Below are 22,907 nucleotides of genomic sequence, written 5' to 3' on the forward strand. Positions count from 1 at the left end.
ATCTAAAGGAAAAACTTACACTCTGAAAACTACAGGACACTGACGACCGGAAACTGAAGACATCACAAAGAAATGGAAAGATACCAAGCTCACAGATTGGAAGAATTAATACAGTCAGAATTTCCATACTACCTAAAGCAATCTACAGATTCAGTCTGGCCCCTATCAACGGCCCCCTATCAAAATACCCATGATATTTTTCATAGAAGTAGAACAAATAATCCAAAAATTTTCAGGAAACTACAAAAGACCCCAGAATAACGAAAGCAATCGAGAAAAAGGAACAAAGCTGGGAGCATCACACTCACTGACGTCAAACGACACTACAAAGCCACACGATGCTGTGCGGTGGCACTGGCACTAGAACAGACACGAAGGTCAGTGGGACAGAACAAACAGCCCGGATATAAACCCACGTATGTGTGGCCAATGAATCTGCAGCACAGCAGGCAAGAACATAAAACGGGGAAAAGAACGTTTCTTCAATAAATGGTGCTGGGAAAACAGGACAGTTACAGGTAGTGAATGAAACTATACGACTTGCTTACACCACATAAAAAATGAAGTAAAAATGGATTAAAGGTTTAAATATAAGACCTGAAACCATAAAGCTCCTAGAAGAAAACAGCCCGTATTATCTTCAACATTGTTTTCTTTTAGCAATATATTTTTGAATCTATCTCCTTAGGCAAGGGAAACAGGCAAAAATAAACAGGCAAAAACTAAAAAGCTTCTTTATAGCAAAAGAAACCATCAACAAACCAAAAGGGTAACCTGCTGAATGGGAGAAGGCATTTGTAAATCAGACGTCTGATAAGGGGTTAATATCCAAAATATATAAACAACTCATACAACTCAATGTAAATTATACAAACTATCTGATTAAAAAATGGACCTGAATAGACTGTTTTCCAAAGACACAGAAATGGCCAACAGATACATGAAAAGATTCTCAACGTCACTAATCATCAGGGAAACACAAATCAAAATCACATGAGATACCACCTCAGGCCAGTTAGAATGGCTATCAGAAAGACAAGAAACAACAAGTGTTGGTGAGAATGTAGAGAAAAGGAAACTCATGCACTGTTAGTGGAAACGTAAGTTGATACAGTATGGAAAACAGTATGGCGGTTTCTCAAAATATTAAAAATAGAGCTACTATCCAATCCAGAAATCCCACTTCCGGATACTTATCCAAAGAAAACTAAACACTAACTCAAAAAGATGCACATATTCCGATATTCATTGCAGCATTAATTACAACAGACAGGATATGGAATCAACCTACGTGTCCATCAACAGATGAATGGGTAAAGAAGATGTGGTCTACACACACACACAATGGAATATTTCTCAGGTATAAAAATGAGTGAAACTTTGCCATGTGTGACAAGATGGATGGACGTAGAGGGTATTAGGATAAGTGAAACAAGTTAGAAAGAGGACAAAAGATACTGTGTATGTTTTGGCTTATATTTGGAATCTGAGGAAAAAAACAAATAAAAGAAAAACAGACTCATAGATACAGAGAACAATCTAGGGGTTGCCAGAGGTGAGGGGGTGGGAAGACAGGAAAAAGGAAGTGAAAGGGATTAAGAGGCACAAACTACCAGTTATAAGTAAGTCATGAAGATGTCAAGTACAGCACAGGGAAAATAGTCAAAAATATTGTAATAACTTTGTATGGTGTACAATGTATAAAAATATTAAATCACCATGTTGTATACCTGAAACTAATATAATATTGTAAGCGAACTATACTTCAATTAAAAAAACTATATATATTTGAATTTTATCATATACATTTTATGTTATAATCTATTATTTTTTAAAAAAAATCTCTATTCATAATCATGTTTCAAGCAAATAGCTAGTTATGCTAAAATATGGAGATTCTACACTTTTGAAAGCCAGAAGGATGTGAAACTGATCAAAATGCAACAGTGATAATAAAATCAATTAGTAGCATCTACTTTTCATTGGATAATACATGAAATAACAAATTAAGTGAAACAAAAAATGAATTGTTTTGCTAAGAATTTTTAAGATGGACTTTATTGTTTTAATATATACTGATATAGTATTATAATGGTTTTTGAGGCTATTATATTTGAATAAGCCACAGTAAAATGTCAACCATTAAAAAAAGAAAGTAATATAGATTTGAGGCATGGTCAAATGATCTAACATTCATGTAAGTAGACTTCTATACAAGAAAAAGAGAGAATAGGAAAGAAAACAAATTTGAAAAAATAATGGCAAATAATATTCCAAGGCTGAAGAAACATATCTACCCCACAGATTCAAGCTGACTGATCCTCAGGCAAGATAAATTAAAAGAGAACCAAACCGAGGTACACTACCAAGTGATAAAAATTTTAGCAAAGATAAAAATTCTATATCCAAGGAGAATGTCCTTTAAAAAGAAATGCAAAATAAAAATCCTTTCAGAAAAACAAAAGCAGTATTCAGCATTTCTTGCAGAGAACTGTTCTACAAGTAATACTACAGATATTTAATATGGTGAGTGTATTACAGGCACTTCTTCAGGCTCAAAGGCAAGTGATCTGATACGGAAGGAATCAATTACAAGGAGGAATCATCAGCTCTAAAATGGTAACTATATAGATGAACACAAAGACTACTGATTGATAAAAGCAACAATGATAAAGCCTTGTGGGTTTTATTACTTACAGGGAAATAGAATTTTGGCAATTATAGCAAAAGAAACCTGGTGAAAAGTAAACAAAATACACTAGTTCAAGTTTCTTGCACTGTTTGAAAAATGGTAAACTGCAATAGATTAATTTGGAAATTTCTACAATAACCAGTAAAAGATTGATATCTAAAAGGTATAATAAAAATGTCAATAGAAAAGATAAAATATAATTTTGAAATTCGTGACTAGTTAAAATGAAGCCAGAGAAAAAGGAATAAGGGAAGAAAATATAGAATGAACAAATATAAAACAAATGACAAGAAACTTACACCCAATTATAGTAGCAATTCCATTAAGTGGAAACAGAGTAAACAATCCAATTAAAATAAACAATTGCAACTAAAAATACACATTAAATACACATTAAATACAAGTTGAAAGTAAATGATTTATACCAGGCAAACAGTTTTTGTTGTTATATAAGTATTAGGTAAATAGATGTTTAAGAGGTATTATGAGAGATAACTGGAAACATTTCTTAATAATTAAAGGGTCAATGCAACAGAAAGGTATCACTATCTAAATACATATGCATCAAATAATATAGCTTTGAGAGAAATAAAGTTGAGAACAAAAAAAAAGATATAGATAAATTTACAGTCTGGAGATTGTAACACACCTAACTAACTGGGTAAGACATGAGAAATCAGTACGGGCATATACAGGATGTGAAATGACTAATCAACTTGAGATCTAACTTACATACATAGTATACCATATGCAATACTGGCAGAACTTAGATTCTTTTCAAGTACATGTGGCACATTTACCAAAATAGATTATAGTCTTATTCATAAAGTAGATCTCAATAAATCTCAAAAGATTAAAATCAATGCTTTCTGACCACTGTGAATCAAATGCATTAAATGAATGAATGAAAGTGTGTAACAACAGAAAGAGGAGAACATCTCCAAATGACTGGATATTAAGCGATAGACTTCTAAGAAACTCACAGGTCAAATATGGAGTCACAATGGATAATAATGAAACTAGGATGTATCAAAACTTGTGGGATGCAGCAAAACAGTACTGAGAGGGAACTTATAGCTTTGTATGCAATGCATGTAGTAGAAGAGAAGAAAGTTTAAAAATATGTATTGCCAAATTTCAAATTTCTCATCATTTGGGGAGTTTTTAGTCTAATAATCTCATAGAAGAATATGCTGGAAGACTAAAGGAAGAAAGTAGCCTGAACACATATCCACTTTTAAATCACTTGAACAACATATAATTTCTAAAAGAAAAAAATTCTTAAAATCACTAAGATAAAATGGACTGCTCTGAGAAAACTAAAAAAATCTATGGTCTGACTTCTAATACAAGAAACTAGAAAAAGAATCAAACTGAAAAAGGAAGGTAAATATAAATATAGGAGCAGAAATCAACAAGAGAACACAGAAATAACAGAAAATGAAGAAAGACCAAAATAGGTTATTCTAAAATATTACTAATTCAACAAAGTTGCAGGATACAAAATCAATACCCCGGAACTGGCAGCATTTCTATATACTAAAAATGAATAATTCAAAAAGAAAATCAAGAAAACAATTCCATTTACAATAGTATTAAAAAAAGTACTTAGGAGTAAATTTAATCAAGGCAGTGAAAAGACCTGCTCTACAATGAAAACTACAAAATATGTTGCTGAAAAAAATTAAGATATAAAATTCATCACACTGTATACTTAAGTGAATTTTATTGCATGCTAATTGTACCTCAGTGAAGATGTATCTTAAAAGATGTAAACACTGGAAAAGTAGTAAATTAGTCTGCATTCACACATGACAAATTGCAGACACTGAAAATCTAACAGAACTGACAAATAACTGGAATATATAAGTGAATTTGGTAGATTCCTGGATACTAAGTCAACATGCAAAAATTAACTGTACTTCTATATTCTTGCAATAAACAACAGGAATATGAATTTTAAAAAGTGCTGTATATAAGAGCATCTTTTCTGTTGTAATTAATAGCAGTTCTCATTTAACAAGCACGTATCATCTTGCCAAATACTATACAAAACCCTTTACACATGTGGCTTTCTTTACTGAATCTCCAAACAACTCTGAGAGGTGGGCATCATTAACTTCATTTTACAGATGAGTTACCAGAGACTTAGAGGTGTGGGCCTTGACCAAGATTACGTAGCTCACAAGCAGCAGTCAGGCCTGGGGTTCAGGTTTGTATGTCTGATGTAAGTATCCAACCCAGGGATCAAACCCAGATCTCCTGCATTGCAGGCAGATTCCTGCCATATGAGCTACCAGGGAAGTCCTCTGATGTAAGTAAGTAGACGCATATGACAAGGGGTCAGACGTGAAGAAGGGAGACTCACTAAAGACATTACTTCAAGGCGACCTTCTCTGTTGTCTCCTCTCTACTCCCCTGCCCCTTCTCTACATTTCTCTTCTGAGACTCCTCCTCTTCTTGTTAGATTGAGAAATGTCTATAACCCCAAATGACTGGCACAATACCTGATACACAGTCGAGAATGAATAAAAAGTTAGCTCAATAAATGGACTCAGCCACAACTCATGTTTTTTAACAATCCGTGTGTTTAAAATTGTGATATTTTTCTGAGTGGCTGCACCATTTCACAGTGTACAAATAACACGTGAGAGTTGTAACTGTGCTACATCTTTACCACCACTTGCTATTGTCTGTCTTATTGTAGCCATCCGGGTCGGTGTGCGATGGTTTCTCACGGTGGCTTCGACTTCCGTCTCCCTAATGACTAATAGTGTTGGGTATCTGAGAAGGTGCTTACTGACCACTGGTGTATCTTCTTTGAAAAAATATATTCATTTACTTATATTCTATTCAAGTTTTTATTGGTAAATTGTAACATTTATACAACTTATATTCACCAGAAGGACTAATGCTGAAGCTGAAACTCCAATACTTCGGCCACCTGATGCAAAGAACCGACTCACTGGAAAACACCCTGATGCTGGGAAAGACTGATGGCAGGAGAAGGGGACGAGAGAGGATGAGATGGCTGGATGGCATCACTGACTCAATGGACATGAGTGTGAGCAAGCTCTGGGAGTTGGTGACGGACAGGGAAGCCTGGCGTGCTGCAGTCCATGGGGTTGCAAAGAGTCAGGCATGAGTGAGCAATTGAACAGAACTGAACTGAAGATTTATACATTATGGATTTGGGGCCCTAATCAGACAGATAAATGATTTATAAATACTTTTTTCCCATGCTGTGGGCTGTCTTTTCACATTCTTAATAGTGCTCTTCAAAGAACAAAATTTTTAATTTTGATACAATTTATTTATTCATTCATTCATTCTTGTCCTTTGTTTGTTGTGCTTTGCTGCCGTATGTAGAAATCACTGCCTAATCCAAGGTCATGAAGATTTACACCTGTTTTATTGTTGTTTTAGCTCTTATGTTAGGACCCATATAAAGCTAATTTTTGTATACAGTATGAAGTAGGGGTCCAACTTTATTCTTTTGCATGGGGGATATCCAGTTTTCCCAGTATCATTTGTTGAAAAGACAATTTATCATCCATTACATTGTCTTACACTTCTGTCAAAAATCAATTGATCACAAATGTATGGGATTATTTCTGGATTTTCAATTCTAATCTATTGATCTACACATCTGTTAGTACCACAGGCTGAAGGTGAAGCTTCAATACTTTGGCGACCTGGTGCTGAAGAGCCAACTCATTAGCAAAGACCCTGATGCTGGGAAAAATTGAAGACAGGAGGAGAAGGGGACAACAGAGGGCAGGATGGTTGGATGGCATCACTGACTCATCGGACATGACTTTAAGCAAGCTCTGGGAGATGGGAAAGAACAGGGAAGACTGGTGTGCTGCAGTCCACGGGGTCACAAAGAGTCAGACACGACTGAGCAACTGAACGACAACAAATGTCAGCTATTAATACCAGTGCATTGTAATAAGCTTAGAAATGAGGTGTGAGACCTCCAACTTTCTTTTAACCGTTCTGAATCCTTGTATTTTTTTATGATTCTAAAAATCAGGTGTCAATTTCGGTTTAAAAAAAAAAAGGCAGCTGAAATTTTAATAGAGGATATGTTGAATTTGTAGATCAATTTAGGGGGCACCGCCACCTTAATAATACTAATTATTCCAATCTATGAACAAGAGATATCCATGGATGCCACTTACTTATGCCTTCAACAATATTTTATAGTTTTCAGTATACAAAGCTTATACTACTTTTGTTAAATTCATTTATGACACTGCATTCTTTTTTGATGCTATTGCATATTGAATTACTTATTAAATTTCATTTTTAGATTGTTCATGGCAAGTGTATAGAATCTGAATTGAGTTTTGTATATTTTCCCTGTATCTTGCAACTTTGCTGAACTCGTTTATTAATTCTAATACTCATTATGTGGGTCCTTAGGATATTCTATAAATAATATTATGAGCACGGACAGTTTTACTCTTTCTTTCCAATATGGATAATTTTTGTTTCTTCTTCTTGCCTGACTGCCCTGGGCCCCTGTCCTTTGGATGTGACTTGTTAGTTTTGAGAGTTTAATTTATGTTTTTGGGCATAGAATGTCACTCTAGATCTATAGTTATTTCTCCAGAAGCTCTACTGTTTATAGAGCTTTCATTTTTTTTTTTTGGCTGCGCAGCATAGCCTGTGGGATCTTAGTTCCCTGACCAGGGATCGAACCTGTGCCCCCTGCAGTGGAAGTGCAAATGTTAACCACTGGACCACCAGGGGAGTACCTGTCTAGAGATGTTTAAGATGGATTACCTTTCTGGCATTACATCTCTACAATGGAGAGGGAACTCTGACATTCAAAATCATCCAACTAGTTCTGATGCATGATCAGCAAATTACTTGACTTTAACTTGGCTTTCTACGGAGAATGTGCCAACCAGAGGGTTTTGATGAAAAGACTATCACAGTTCTGTTATTCTCCAGTAAGTTCATATGTATCATCTCTGGATACTCTGCAAAAACCATGTTTCTGGGCCTTCATAATTGAGAGTCAGACCTTGATCCATGCTTGAAACTGCCCAGCTTGAAACCAAGATGAGCAATCTGCTGGCAGCCTGAGAAACCTCTCTCTCATCACGTCTGTAACATGACTGGATTCTTCAAGGGCAGGGCAGCAGCTGAAGCAGGCAACCAAAGGTGTCCTTCTGCCCCACTTCTATAGATGAATGCCAGTTAAGCACAATCCCTCTTCAGAGCTCACTGGCTCTTTGTATTAGCTCTGAGAAAAGAAGAGAAGCGAAAGGCAAAGGAAAAGGAAAGATACCCATCTGAACACAGAGTTCCAAAGAACAGCAAGGAGAGATACGAAAGCCTTCCTAAGTTATCAATGCAAAGAAACAGAGGAAAACAATAGAATGGGAAAGACTAGAGATCTTTTTAAGGAAGTTAGAGATACCAAGGGAACATTTCATGCAAAGATGGCATAATAAAGGACAGAAACAATATGGACCTAACAGAAGAAGAAAAAATTAGGAAGAGGTGGCAAGAATATACAGAAGGACTATACAAAAAGACTTTAATGACTCAGATAACCACGATGGTGTGATCAATCACCTAGAGGCAGACATCCTGGAATACGAAGTTGAGTGGGCCTTAGGGAAGCATCACTGTGAACAGAGATAGTAGAGGTGATGGAATTCCAGCTGAGCTATTTCAAATCCTAAAAGATGATGCTATTAAAGTGCTGCACTCAGTATGCCAGGAAATTTGGAAAACTCAGCAGTGGCCACAGGACTGGAAAAGGTCAGTTTTCATTCCATTCCCAAAGAAAGGGAATGCCAAAGAATGTTCAAACTACCACACAACTGCAGTCATTTCACATGCTAATAAAGTAATGCTCAAAATTCTCCAAGCTAGGCTTCAACAGTATGTGAACTGAGAACTTTCAGATGTTTAAGCTGGATTTAGAAACGGCAGAGGAACCAGGGGTCAAATTGCCAACATCCACTGGATCACAGAAAAAGCAAGGGAATTCCAGAAAAACATCTACTTCTGCTTCATTGACTATGCTAAAGTCTTTGACTGTGTGGATCATAACAAACTAGGAAAATTCTTAAAGAGATGGGAATACCAGACCACCTTATCTGCCACCTGAGAAACCTGCATGTAGGTCAAGAAGCAACAGTTAGAACCGGACATGGAATAACAGACTGGTTCCAAATTGGGAAAGGAGTACGTCAATGCTGTATACTGTGACCCTGCTTATTTAACTTATATGCAGAGTACATCATGAGAAATGCTGGGCTGGAGGAAGCACAAGCTGGAACCAAGATTGCCAGGAGAAATATCAATAACCTCAGAAATGCAGATGACACCACCCTTATGGCAGAAAGTGAAGAGGAACTAAAGTGCCTCTTGATGAAGGTGAAAGAGGAGAGTAAAAAAACTGGCTTAAAATTCAACTTTCAAAAAACTAAGATCATGGCATCCAATCCCATCACTTCATGGCAAATAGGTGGAGAAACAATGGAAACAGTGACAGACTTTATGTTTTTGGGCTCCAAAATTACTGCAGATGGTACTGCAGTCATAAAATTAAAAGACACTTGCTCCTTGGAAAAAAAAGCTATAACCAACCTAGACAGCATATTAAAAAGCAGAGACATTACTTAGCCAACAAAGATCTGTATAGTCAAGCTGTGGTTTTTCCAGTAGTCATGTACAGATGTGGGAGTTGGACCATAAAGAAAGCTGAGTGCCAAAGAACTGATGCTTTTGAGCTATGGTGCTAGAGAAGACTCTTTAAAGTCCCTTGGATAGCAAGGAGATCAAACCAGTCAATCCTAAGGGAAATCAGTCCTGAATACTCTTTGGAAGGACTGATGTTGAAAGTGAAGCTCCGATTTTTGGCCATCTGTTGTGAAGAGATGACTCACTGGAAAAGACTCTGATGCTGGAAAAGATTGAGGGCAGGAGGAGAAAGGGGCAGCAGAGGATGAGACGGCTGGATGGCAACATCCATCAACTGAATGGACATGAGCTTGAGCAAACTCCGCAGAGATGCTGAAGGACAGGGGAGCCTGGAGTGCTGCGGTCCGTGGGGCTGCAAAGAGTCAGACAGGACTGAGCGACTCAACAATTACGTATTGATACAAACACTGCGGCTATTTACCTTTCGTCTGATACCAGTTGACAAAGTGAGTAGAAACAGAGAAAGAGTAAATGACCAAAGCTGCCCTCTGACTGTCGATCAGCATTTTGCTTCCTCCCTGACACAGTGGTGGTGGTGGTGGTGGTGGTTTGGTCGCTAAGTCGTGTCCAACTCTTGCGGCCCCATGGACTGTAACCTGCCAGGCTCCTCTGTCCATGCGATTCTCCAGGCAAGAATACTGGAGTGGGTTGCCATTTCCTTCTCCAGAGGATATCCCTGACCCAGAAATTGAACCTGGGTCTCCTGTGGCTCCTGCGTGGCAGGCGAATTCTTTAACTGCTGAGCCACTAGGGAAGCCCCCCTGACAGAGCAGCTTCCTTCAAGTTTATCCTTTCCTTTGCTCTTTGTTGCTGCTCTTGTTTCCTCTGGTCTCCGAGACAGGCCTCCAGCTCTCCCCTTACAGCTGGTGCCTTTCCTGACTGCCAAAAGCATTTTCTCACAGTCCCCACCCAGCCTCTCAGGAGCCACGCACATCTTCAGGATAAATTCCATTCAAAATGCTCCTCGCCCTAACCTCAACCCGCCTACCTTCCAATCTTTCCGGCTCATCTCTATGCTTCACCCCACCTGCACCCGATTCTCAGATCCCCGAGAAAGGCAAAATCTGTGCCTCTGAACCTGCTGTTCTCATTGTTCGTCCTCTCTGTTAAAGTCCTACCATCTGTGAAGTCTTCCCCAGCCCCCAAACTGGAATCACCCCCTGTTTGACACTCTATACTCCTCGTTTATACGTATCTGGTGGCCTTTAGATATCTGTACAGTTATAAATGTATATATGTGCAGTTGTCAGCACCAAAACAGGAGCTCACTGAAGGCAGGCTGTAACCTTCCTATTCAGCGTGATATCGGAACAAGGTGACTGGCTTAGCAGCTGGAGTTAAAGAGGATACGCCTTGTCTAACCCAGAAGGAAGAAATACATCCAACCTGCCATCGGTTCAGGTGCCTTCTAGGGAGGCCAGCGAAGCAAGCCAGCAGGGCAGGGCCGCACCACAGTGGTGTCCGTGTCCGTGAGGTCCCGCGACTGAAAGGCCCCTTCCTCCCCTGGGGTGTGTCTCGTCCAGGGGGCTGCGACTGCAGTCAGTGAGGCACCGTCCGGGCCGGCTGTGACCCGCCGCCTCGGCTGTACAGAGGACAGCCGGCCCGAGTCCACCCGGGCGGGAAATCACACTAAGACACTCTCCAGGAGGTCCGCCTCCTCCCCCCAAGAAACACCAACTTCTCTAGGTTCCAGGTCAAGTCTTGAGTTTATTTTCAAGGGGGCCTCCCAAGTGACCTTAATGTACCACTCTCTAAGTTAAAAACCCTGAGGGAAACCAACATGCCACGTCTCAGACAAGCTCCCACTTTAATGAATCATGAATTTCTGGAACGGAGACCTAAACCAGTCGTTTGGCGTGTTGATCAATGAGGGGTAGGTGATAGAGCAGAAAAGATTCAGACCCTCTAGGACAGGAGCTGTGTGCACCAGGACGCTCGTTGGGGTGTTATTTTCATCCAAAGCTTGGGAATGACCTCAGTGTTTTTCAACAGAAGAATGGATGGGTTTCCACACAAATTCATGTGGTGGCAACGGCAGAACTGGAGCTACTGATACAACAACAGCATGTTTGTCGTTGCTGTTCAGTTGTTAAGTCGTGTTGGACTCTTTGCAACCCCGGGGACTGCCGCCTGCCAGGTTCCTCTGTCCTCCACCATCTCCTGGTGTTTGCAGCAACATGCAAATATCTCAAAAAACAAGCTCTTAAATGGAAAAAAAAAAAGTTAAGTTGTGGAAGGTTTATCTGACACCATCTAGATAAAACATCAAAATGTGGAAAGCAAGGTGCTACACTGTCCAGGGAGACAGCGCCCCTGGGGTCAGGTTAGGAAGCCAGCACAGAGGAGGTCAGCACCAAATTCAGGGCGGGGCTTCCCTCTGGGGGGAGGGCAGGGGAGGGCCATGGTGGGTGGGGCTTCCACTAAACCCCTCCCTTCCTTCTGTGGCTGAGGGTATAGTATGCAGGCTTTGAGGATCTTTACCAAGTCCTTATGCACCTCTGAAGAAATACCCTAGGATAAAGTTTGTGGTTAAGAGGGCTTCCTTGGTGGCTCAGTGATAAAGAATCTGCCTGCCAATGCAGGAGACACGGGTTCGATCCCTGATCTGGGAAGATCCCACAGGCAGCAGAGCAAATAAGCCCCTACACCACAGCTACTGTGATCATGCTCTAGAGCCCCGAAGTTGCAAATACTGAAGCCGATGTGCCTGGAGCCCAAGCTCTGCAGCAAGAGAAACCACTGCAAAGAGAAGCCCGTGCGTGGCAACTAGAAAAAACCTGCGTACGGCAACGAACCCAGCGTAGTCATAAATAAATAAAGAAAAAAATTGAAAAAGTTCCTGGTTAAGAGAAAGCTCTCAAGCGTTTTATGTAAGAATCTCCAGCGTCAGGATTGTATCCCTCACGAATTTATCAGTCTTTTCCTGGAAGGAGGTGAATCAGGTTCCTTCCCAGCCCTTGCATGGACAAAATAAGATTTTTTCATGAACCCTGCCTCCCTTCCCACCTCCTCGGCTTTAAGCTGCACTCTGCCCTTTTCTGGTGGAAGCAGACAAGCACACATCAGTGGCAGCACCAACGGTCCGGGGTCACCTCTCAGAGGCCTGCGGCAGGCCCTGGAGCCCAGGCTCCCTGATGGCTTCCCAGGCTGCCGCAGGGTCGTGGAAGCACCCCGAGATGACGCGGAGGAGTGGGGGCACTAGCTGTGCTGCTCAGCCAAAGACCCCTGCTGACCCGAGTGTCTTCATCTGAGCAGAAGGACCGACCTCTGTGTCTTCCGGCTCTGAAATCGCTGGCACCACCAGCCACGTCCGAGAAGAGCGCCTCTCTCCCTGGGGGCGACTCCAGGGTTAGTGCCTCTCTCCCCCGAACGTGGACTCTGACACTGGGGCGTCTCCTGGCGTCGGGGTAAACAAGCTATTTATTAAGAGTATTCCGCAGAAACGCTCTCCCACACGCCTGAGTCACAGTGAAAACAGGAAGCCCACACCTTTTTCTTCTGAGGACCGTCCCATATGCCCACCACCTTCTACCAGCTGTATAAACGCCTTCTGGAAACCCCGCGGGGCCAAGGCCGGCGGGCTGCTCCGCGTGGCGGGGGTGGGGTGGCGGGGCAGGAAGCAGGGAAGCTGCTCAGAGCAAAAGAGGAGGCCATCCGAGAGCCCTGCCCGAGAGGAGACATCTCCTCAGCGGTTTCTGGCACCCCAGACCTCCGGCACGCTTACCTCACTTACAATACAACAGTGAAACTGAGCATCCATAGAGTTAAAAGGCTTTTTAATTTGTTACTAGTTCCTTTTTTTTTTTTTAAAGATTAAAATGTAACCTCATAGATGAAGACTCCACAGCTAAGTCTTCCAGTCACTGTGCCCAGGCGTCCAGCTCCCCTCCCCATGGGCAACCACTGCTCTCAGCCTCGAGCATGTTCTTTAGAGATAATTCATGCACGGACAAGCCTGTGCGCAGAGGACCACACACACCTTCACACATGTGATTTCAAAAGCAGACTCTACATGTTCTGTACCTGGGCTTTTTTTGTAATAAAATTTGTTCTTTCACTTTTGAAAACTTCCAAAGTTAGAGAAAATTTGAACGAGCACCTATATACAATTTACCTAAATATGCTAATGTTTTCCTGCAGTTTTCTCTTAATAGAAGTTTATTTTTTCCCCTTGAGCCTCTGAAAAGTATACTGCTGGCATCATGACACTCATCTTCTGAATACATCAGGATAGAACCTCTAAGAATAAGGGCTACCTCCTGCAAAGTGAAAGTCGCTCAGTCGTGTCCGACTCTTTGTGACCCCATGCACTATACAGTCCATGGGATTCTCCGAGCCAGAATGCTAGAGTGGGTGGCCTTTCCCTTCTCTAGGGGATCTTCCCAACCCAGGGATCAAACCCAGGACTCCCGCATTGCAGGCGGATTCTTTACCAGCTGAGACACAAGGGAAGCCCAAGAATACTGGAGTGGGTAGCCTATCCCTTCTCCAGGGGATCTTCCCGACCCAGGGATCGAACTGGGGTCTCCTGCATTGCAGGCTGATTCTTTTCCAACTGAGTTATAAGGGAAGCCCTCTACCTCCTGCAGACCATAATAACATGATCACACTAATGAAAATTAACATTAATTCAATAATATCACCTAACATGGAGTCTATATTCAAACTTCCCCTCCTGTCTCAAAATTGAAACTTGCTTTTTAAAGTTAGCCCTATTCCCTGGAGATTTTTTCTGTATCATTGAAATAAAGACTCCTCAATATTTTTAATAACTAAATAAATAAAAAGAGTAACATCTCAGTGGTCCATTGGCTAAGACTCTGTGCTCTGAATATAGAGGACCCAGGTTTGATCCCGGGTCAGGAAACTAGATCCCACATGCCATAACTAAGACCCGGCACAGCCAAATAAATAAATCAATATTAAAAAAAAAAAAGGAAGATTAACATCTAAAGTGCTTACTGTGTGTCAGGCACTTTTAAAAAGATTTTTCTTCTGCTATCCCAGGGTTAATTTTATTGTTCTTTTAATAACTTCATAAATTTAGTGCATAATTTCTTTCATTTTCATTCATTTTGTTATTCATATAAGAACTCAGCTGGAGGTCCATATAGTCAAAGCTATGGTTTTTCCAGTAGTCATGTATGGATATGAGAGTTGGACCATAAAGAAGGCTGAGTGCCAAAGAATTGATGCTACCAAACTGTGGTGCTGGAGAAGACTCTTGTGAGTCCCTTGGACAGCAAGGAGATCCAACCAGTCCATCCTAAAGGAATCAACCCTGAATATTCACTGGAAGGACTGATGCTGAAGCTGAAACTCCAATACTTTGGCCACATGATGCCAAGAGCCAACTCACTGGAAAAGGTCCTGACGCTAGGAAAGATTGAAGGCAAGAGGAGAAGCGGGTGACAGAGGAGGAGATGGCTGGATGGTATCACTGACTCAACAGACATGAGTTTGAGCAAACTCCGGGAGACAGTGAAGGACGAGGAAGCCTGGCGTGCTGCATCCATGGGGCCACTGTGTCAAAAGAGTATTTATGTGTTGAATTCTCACATTATTCTCCAAAGAGTCTAGAGTTCTGATTTTGATTTCCTCATTGACCCAAGGAGAGTTTTTAAATTTTCCTGTGATTTAAAAAAAAATTTATACATATATTTTTAATTTATAATTTTCCTTTATAGTACACAGTGATCTGATTATTTTTCTTTGTGCTACTTCTCCTTTTTTAGTGTGTACTGTGGTTTTCCCAGTGTCCTACTATGTGGTCAGTTTGTGTGACAACTGAAGAGAAGGATGCTTATCAAATTAATCTACTTTATTAATGAAGGAAGAGCAGTTTCTCTAACTTCTTCCTCCACATCAAGTCATGTGAAAAGTAAAACATTATTCTATTTTGGCATGGGGGTTTGAGACATTTCATCCTCACCACTGCCATGCAATTGTGTTCATATTGGTCCTACATGGCATGTCATTGTTAATGAATGAAAGAGGCTTGGCTTAGCAATGAAAGGGAATTTAAAAGGCAACTAAGCCAACCTCCACTCAGTATAGGAATTTCCTTCACAGAATCTGCAAAAGATGTTCAAATGGGTTTAACCTGAATTACTGCCATGACACTAAGCCAGGTGGCTTAGTGGTAAAGAATCCACCTGCCAAGCAAGAGATGTAGGTTTGATCCCTGGGTTGGGAGGATCCCCTGGAGAAGAAAATGGCAACCTGTTCTAGTATTCTTGCCTGGGAAATCCCATAGACAGAGGAGCCTGGTGGGCTGCAGTCCACGGGGTCACAGAGAGTCAGACACGACTGAGCGACTAAGCAACAAGCGCCATGCCGGGGAACTCGGCACACTGCTGAGACCGCGGCGTGTGCGGCCTCCATCAGACACTCGAGGGTAAAAATGGTACTAACTGGCTACCTACCATGAGGACGCATTACCCAACGCACTTTGGGGACACACCAGAGAAGGAAGACATGATACTTGTGCTCTAGGAGCTGTGGTTCCCAAACTGTGCCTTTGGGCCCTGCAGTGAATTTCCACCATGGGGTATTTAAAATTTTTGAAACATGATACACAACATCTGTTGGGCCCTGCGCAAACTACCAGGTCAAAGTAGTTTACAGCTTCCACATTAGTTTGTGCTACAATCATTTTGATGATTTCATATCTTTGTAAAACTAGAGCATTTGGCAGCAAGTATTATGTGAAAATCCACACAGAACATCAAAAAAGTCTGGCAACGTCCCATCTCCAAGGTTTGGGAAGCTGTGCAGTGCCCAGTAGGAGTGTACATCCTGTTAGTAAATAACTGGGTATTTCAGAATAAAATGATATTGTCTTTCAATTTATGTGCAACTTTTGTTTTCAGGTTTTATGCAATTTACGTACAGTATTTTTTTTTCCTCCCAAATAGTTACTCAATTGTTTGGACATAGCTGCTCATTAAGTTGTCTGGTCTTAACTACTTAATAATTGGAACTGTTATGCTTTTCTTTTGGCCTGGGGGCTCTGTGAAATAATTCCCGAGACTCTGAAAGCACCATGAACCAAGAAAGCTGGAGAACTCTGGCGGTTCATGGCTGAGTTTCAGAGACCAGAAGTCACGCCAGTGATGCAACCAGCATGTGAACAGTCAGGCTTCTCCGCTCACACACCCAGCAGACACTTCAGGAGTTAGACTGGGGAGAGCACAGCTGAGCACACAGTCCAACCAGCGGGACAGGCCTGCCCATCGAGCGAAGGGAAGGGCTGAACACAGACAGGAGACCGGCCTCTACAAGAGCAAAGAGCACTGGGAATGAAGGTGGCCTGCTCTGGAGACGGTGAAGATGCGGAGCCTTGTAGGGGTTGGGAGCTCTGATCTGGGGGGGCAGACAGTGGGATGGAGTTTGGTCACAGGAGTGATACCGTAAAACACCAGTGCTTCAGGAACATCAGTCCCAGGGTCGTAGTGGATGTACTGGCGGGATGGGAAGGCAGGAAAATCTATCACCTGAAAAAGCAATTCTCCGACACGGCCCACGCCTGACCTAATACAGAGCAGGGGGCAGTCCCTTCCTTCAACCTCAGCACGACACGGGTACCACGCTGCCAAGTTCCCCAAACTGCAGCTCCTGGTCATAGAACTACAATCCTTGATTGTGTGCTTGGAGAGCTGCGGTTTCAGGATCCTCTCTAGCTGGGGGATGCTGGAATCAAGTTTTTAGAAATGTCATTTTGGAGACCACCGCCTTACGCCTTACTTCTAGGAAAGTAGCTATAAAGAGGGAGTAAACATCGAATGGAGAAAAGAACTATTGGATAGAGATTTGGAATCGAGTCTTGATTTGACCACAAACACACTAAACACTAGGCCTAGATCTTGGCTTCTTTACTCTTTAAATGAGGGCTCTCTGACTTGAAATGCAGAGAAATACTGAATTGCCAAAGAGGACTCATATCCACCTGATGGCTGAGGTTCAACTTCTTTGTGTAGCAGCAAGTAAAGCCAAAGACTGCGGTTTTAATACTTCATTCCAATTTGCATAAAGCGTTTATATCCACAAAGGGCTCTATATTATTGAAAAGTCATAATCTGGGCTCCTGTAAACTATTATTGCTGTAATAGCAGTGAACATATATACATGCATGCAAAGTCGTTTTAGTCGTGTCCAACTCTATGTGATTCCACGGCCTGTAGCCCGCCAGGCTCCACTGTCCACGGGGTTCTCCAGGCAAGAATACTGGAATGGGTTGCCGTTTCCCTCTCCAGGGGATCTTCCCTGACCCAGGGATTAAATCTGTGTCTCCTATGTCTCCTGCATTGGCAGGCGGGTTCTTTAGCACTGGGAAACCTGTGAATATATACAACAGCCTGGAACACTGGCAGAAACTTCTGGGGAACAATATCAGCCTCAAGGGCCAAAGCGGCCCCGTGATGATGACTCACAGACCACATTTGAAATAAAAATTAAGCCACCGATCTGCTCGGTGTCTGGAGGGAGAAGCATGCTCTGTACGACCTGCGTTAAGACAGAGTAGGAATACATCCAGGTACGATGGGGTGAAGACTATGGAAAATCAGGTGATAGAAAAACTCAGAGCTTGAATAATTATGAACATAAGAAATAAAGTGTTAGTCGGTCAGTCGTACCTGACTCTTTGTGACCCCATAGACTGCAGCCCGCCAGGCTCCTCTGTCCACAGGATTCTTCAGGCAAGGATACTAGAGTGGGTTGCCATTCCCTTCTCCAGGGGATCTTCCCAACCCAGGGATAGAACCCAAGTCTCCTACATCGCAGATAGACTCTTTACCATCTGAGCCACCAGGGCCACACTGGAAAGGACGTTAGGAAAATTCTATGGCTTTTTGTTTAATTCGAGTAGCAACTTTATTTTCCTTTCTAGCTTTAGAAGGACTGGTAACCCAGTCTTAAAGAACTAGCCTGTAAAGCTCTCCAGATTCTTTGCTCAAACTGGGTAAGACCCAAGGGGACGGGGCTTGGGACCCTTATGGTGATGGAATTATCAAAGGTCAGGCCTCGGTGAGAAGTCACAGAAGCAGTGTCCGGCTTTTTAAATAGCCCCCAGGCATCCCAGTCCCTTTGACAGCCTGGAAACACCCTTTCAGAGGCACTGGTCTGGGTGGGGGAGGGCACAAAACCCGGCCTCCGCCATCCCCAGGGAAGGCCAGGGCAAACACGGCCACAGGGAGCCCCCAGATGCAGCGGTGGCAGACTTTCGCTGCAGCAGGGAGTCTGCGGCTGTCTCACGGAGGAGGAAGAGGAGGGGGAGGAAGAGAACACATGCTCTCATCCTTGGGAAGCTTGCAGACTGACTTCCCTCTGAGAGTCTATGCAAGCAAAACCTCCCCCTCTTGCCCCTGCCCCCAGGTCAGCAAACCCATTCACAGATTAGGAAGTGACCCGCGCGCGCCCGGGTGAGGACAGGGGTGCGGCGGGGGAAACGCTGGGAGAGAAGGCTGTATCCTGTTTAACTTGGCCTTGCTGATGCCAAGCCCTTTCCCTGTGAAAGTTTCTTTAGTGAAAAGAGCGATAACGTCCTCCTTCCAGCAGCTTCCGCTCTCACAAAATGGGCTATTCTCCATTCTTGTGAAAACATGCTCCCATCACTCGGCCTCACCCGCCGGACAGAGAGGCGGCCCTGACGGACTCGCATCTCAGGGCCGCCCTGTGCGAGTCGCCTGGAAGCACAAGTGTGATACACAGGGCTGGACTTGGAGGCAGCGTCCACGGCGTGCACCCCGCATCTCGCTGGAGCTTGTTCAGCTCCATCCAGACGCTCAGTCGTGCCCGACTCTTTGCAACCCCAGGGACTGCGGCATGCCAGGCTTCCCTGTCCTCACCAACTCCCGGAGCTTGCTCAAACTCATGTCCGTCGAGTCGGGGATGCCACCCAACCACCCCATGCTGTTGTTCAGTTAAGGGAAAATGAAGGGTGAATGTGGGAAGTTAAACTAAGCCAGACGAAGAGTGTGAGGTGGCTGGAACGAAGGAAGCGTTCTCCAGTACAGGAGACAAACAGGGCCAGGTTCGATCCCTGGGTGGGCAAGATCTCCTGGAGAAGGAAATAGCAACTGATTCTTGCCTGGGAAATCCCATGGTCAGAGGAGCCTGCTGGGCTACCGTCTATAGGGTCGCAAAAGAGTCAGACATGACTGAGCATGCACGCACCACACCACACGTATGAACAACGGCAGAATGGACAACAGGCACCCAGGGCTGTTAGAAGGGCAGCCAGCAGGAGCGAGAACTGAAAGCTGCAGGGAGTTCAGAGGGCTAGCGTTAGTAGAAACCCCCGAGGCCACATGCGGCCGCGGCCGCAAGAGTGAGCCTAGTTCCTCCGGTCCTAAGGAGGCGCCTCTCCCCCCCAGAGTCTTTGGGAACTTGCCCCTCTGCAGCAGGAGCAGCTACTGAGAGGTGTGGTCTGGCAGAGCAGCTGTGGGGTCGGGGCGTCCGCCGCCCGCCTGCCTGTATGAGACCATATGGGAGCTCGGTGTCCGAGGACTTCAGCGCCCATCTGCCCTTAGGATCATGCACCTCACCTCGCCCCTATAAAACCCTCCGCAGCGCACGGTGGAAGGTCTGCAGCAGCGAACCTGGCTGCCTCTCCAGCTTGGGGCTTCCTGTTGCCCCCACCCCCCTGTTATCAATGCAAACTTCCCTCTCATCATTTCCCACCCTTCCCCTCACCCAATGCATGTCTACCTCCGAGCCTTCAGTCATCCGGTGCTCCTTAACTCTGTCCACATGTCAAGATCCAGGATGATCCCTGCCCACTTCCCGGGCAGCCCAGCCCAGGCCAGTGAGCCAGAGCCTGGACTGTGGTTCACTGTACACAGGCGGTCCTTCCCCTCCGCACGGTCACGAGCCCACCTACTCCATCCTCCCCGACAACCTGAAGGGTGGGCTAGGGAATGAGAGACCCTTCTCTGTAATTCTCTCTACTCCTGGCTTGGCCCCTGGGGCATAAGCCACACCACCCCCCAACATGGGGGACAGCCGCCGGGTATCCGGGGGCGGGACCAGGCATTCCCTCCTCCTTCACCTAACCGCTCATGCTTCTATCTGAGGATGCTCCGAGTTAACACAGTCCTCAACCCCGGTCCTCCACGACCCTTGGCTTCTTTAGGTGCAGGTTCTGGCAGTGGGTTCCTAGGGACGGAGCCTCACGGTGCAGAAGCTATCTGTCACTGCCATGCCCCTCGCGCTGCTCCACTAGTGCTGCGCTCCTGAGCACTGAAAACCTCTTTCCGTGGGGGCCACTTATTGCATCTCCCCATCCTATGCCCGTGGAAACTCCTTTTCTTCCTAAGATTTAAGGACTTAGACTTGTGCCTACTGTGTTTTAGTGTTTTAGCTGCAGCCTCACGTCTGTCACGATATCTTTAGATCCTGATTTCAGTGTTCTTCCCTGGTTTAGCATCACCCATGGATTTGGTGGATGTACCAATGTCATCCCAAAATCTAAGTCATGGATAAAAATGCTGAAAGAGACAGTTTTGAGGACTGAACCTTTTGGCATATCACCTTCCCTTTAGGCCGTGAACTGCCCTTTGTCCAATACTGTGCATGTGATATCACAAATGATTAAATATAACTGTCAAACCACAGAAAATTCTGCTCCATATCAAAGAATATTATAACTTATTTCCATGGTAAGGATGCACTCTATCTTGATTCTTCCTTGCTGGTTTCATCTTCGCTTTCTCTCTCGAAGTGCCTCCCCGCCCACCCCCAGCCCTCGGAACTCTGGGAACATCAGGAGGCCTGCAAAGCCCAAGGAATAAACACTGTGTCCACAACAAGGTCCTTCAGTCCTTCTGTAGAGAGTCTAACCCGACTGGCTTCACAGCCAATCCGTAGAGAACCCACTGTCTTAAACCAGATAACATCTGTGGATCCTCTGGTTTCCTGTTTGGCTCCAACGTCAATAAAATAATAGCTTCTTGCAGATATCTTTACTGTATAGGATAAACTAAGTTCCACTTTTAAATATGAGGACTTGAGTGTGGCAGGGCATGCTGAAATGGGGGTTTTTGTGCACCTCCTGTAAAATAATCCCATTGTATTCCTCAAGATGGACAACGGTAACATGCTGAAAGGGGCATGCGATGTTACCAGTCCTCGTCAAATGCACTTCTCACCCCCAAGAAAACACAAAACATAAGCAGGGGAAAGAAAAATGCTGCTCCGACAGAAAACGGAAAGCTGGCATCTGCACATGGGGAGCTCAGTGGACACTGGGCGATTCTAAGAACCACAGTCTTACCTGGCTTAGAGAACAGTCCACCATGAGGTTTGAGCTCCAGAAAAATAGGACTCAGGTCCCGGGGGCGACTGTCTTTCTTCTCTTCCAGATTCTGGGATTAAGCATGACTGACCAGAAAGGAGGAAGATGGGTACCGGGAAGGGGGCAGAGGGTGTATGGAATGTGTGTGGGAGGAGACAGCAGGAGAAGCATTTCTAAGAGGATCTCTACTTTCTCTTTGGTTATAATAGGCAGTAATTAATTTTGAGTTCTTAAATGATATTAAGGAGGTTGTGAGAGTTGGACCATAAAGACTGAGCTCTGAAGAACTGATGCTTTCAAATTGTGGTGCTGGAGAAGACTCGTGAGAGTCCCTTGGACTGCAAGGAGACCAAACCAGTCAATCCTGAAGGAAATCAACCCTGAATATTCATTGGAAGGACTGATGCTGAAGCTGAAGCTTCAACACTTTGGCCACCTGATGTGAAGAGCCGACTCACTGGAAAAGACCCTGATGCTGGGAAAGATTGAGGGCAGGGGGAGAAGGGGACGACAGAGGATGAGGTGGTTAGAAAGCATCACCAACTCAGTGGACATGAATCAAGCAAACTCTGGGAGATAGAGGAGGACAGAAGAGCCGGGCATGCTGCAGTCCATTGGTCGCAAAGAGCCGGACATGACTTACAGACTGAACAACAACAAGTGAAACAGGAAGGAGAGTAGGCCTGAAGGGTGGGCATAGATGGAAAAAAGTTGAGAACCCAAAGTAAGGTGACTAGTCGGATTAGTCACCTCGGGGGGGTTGGCTGGACAGGGTCAAAGGGACATTCTGGAGTAACCAGAAATGTTCTGAATCTCAACTTGTGTGGTATTTGCACAGGTGGACAGATGATAAAAATTCCTTGAGTGGTACACCTAAGATTTATATGTAACCAAGATTTAATTGTACAGAAATTACATAATTCTCAATAAAAAGGTTTAAAAAATAATAGAAGGGTTGAGCAGCGCTGGCATTAGCTATTAGCTGGCATTAACTCATGGAAGCGTGTTTATAAGATGTAAAAGGACACTATTAACTTGGGAGGCTGAGAAACCACCACCAATCAAAGGAACCTTCCAACAAGCTGGATGTCAGCTCTTGGTGAGGCCCAATGCAAGGCCAGGCTGTCCCCTGGAGCCAGAGGAGCAGCATGGACCCAGAGGGAAGGGAGGGTGACCGTCGCCAGACACAGT

The 22,907-nt window shown here is 43.9% G+C and overlaps 1 protein-coding gene across 1 annotated transcript in view; it reads right to left on the reverse strand.

The window, feature by feature from the left end:
- Positions 1-11,102: 11,102 nt before the first annotated feature.
- Positions 11,103-22,907, reverse strand: part of ATG7 (autophagy related 7) — a 231,789-nt gene continuing 219,984 nt past the window's right edge. Inside the window, exon 18 of the mRNA XM_043442242.1 lies at positions 11,103-11,623. Coding sequence (XP_043298177.1) covers positions 11,504-11,623 — 120 coding nt within the window. The 3' untranslated portion in view covers positions 11,103-11,503. The remainder of the gene's footprint in view (positions 11,624-22,907) is intronic.

The sequence above is a fragment of the Cervus canadensis genome, chromosome 22, assembly GCF_019320065.1.
Source record: "Cervus canadensis isolate Bull #8, Minnesota chromosome 22, ASM1932006v1, whole genome shotgun sequence".
Taxonomy (NCBI): Eukaryota; Metazoa; Chordata; class Mammalia; order Artiodactyla; family Cervidae; genus Cervus; species Cervus canadensis.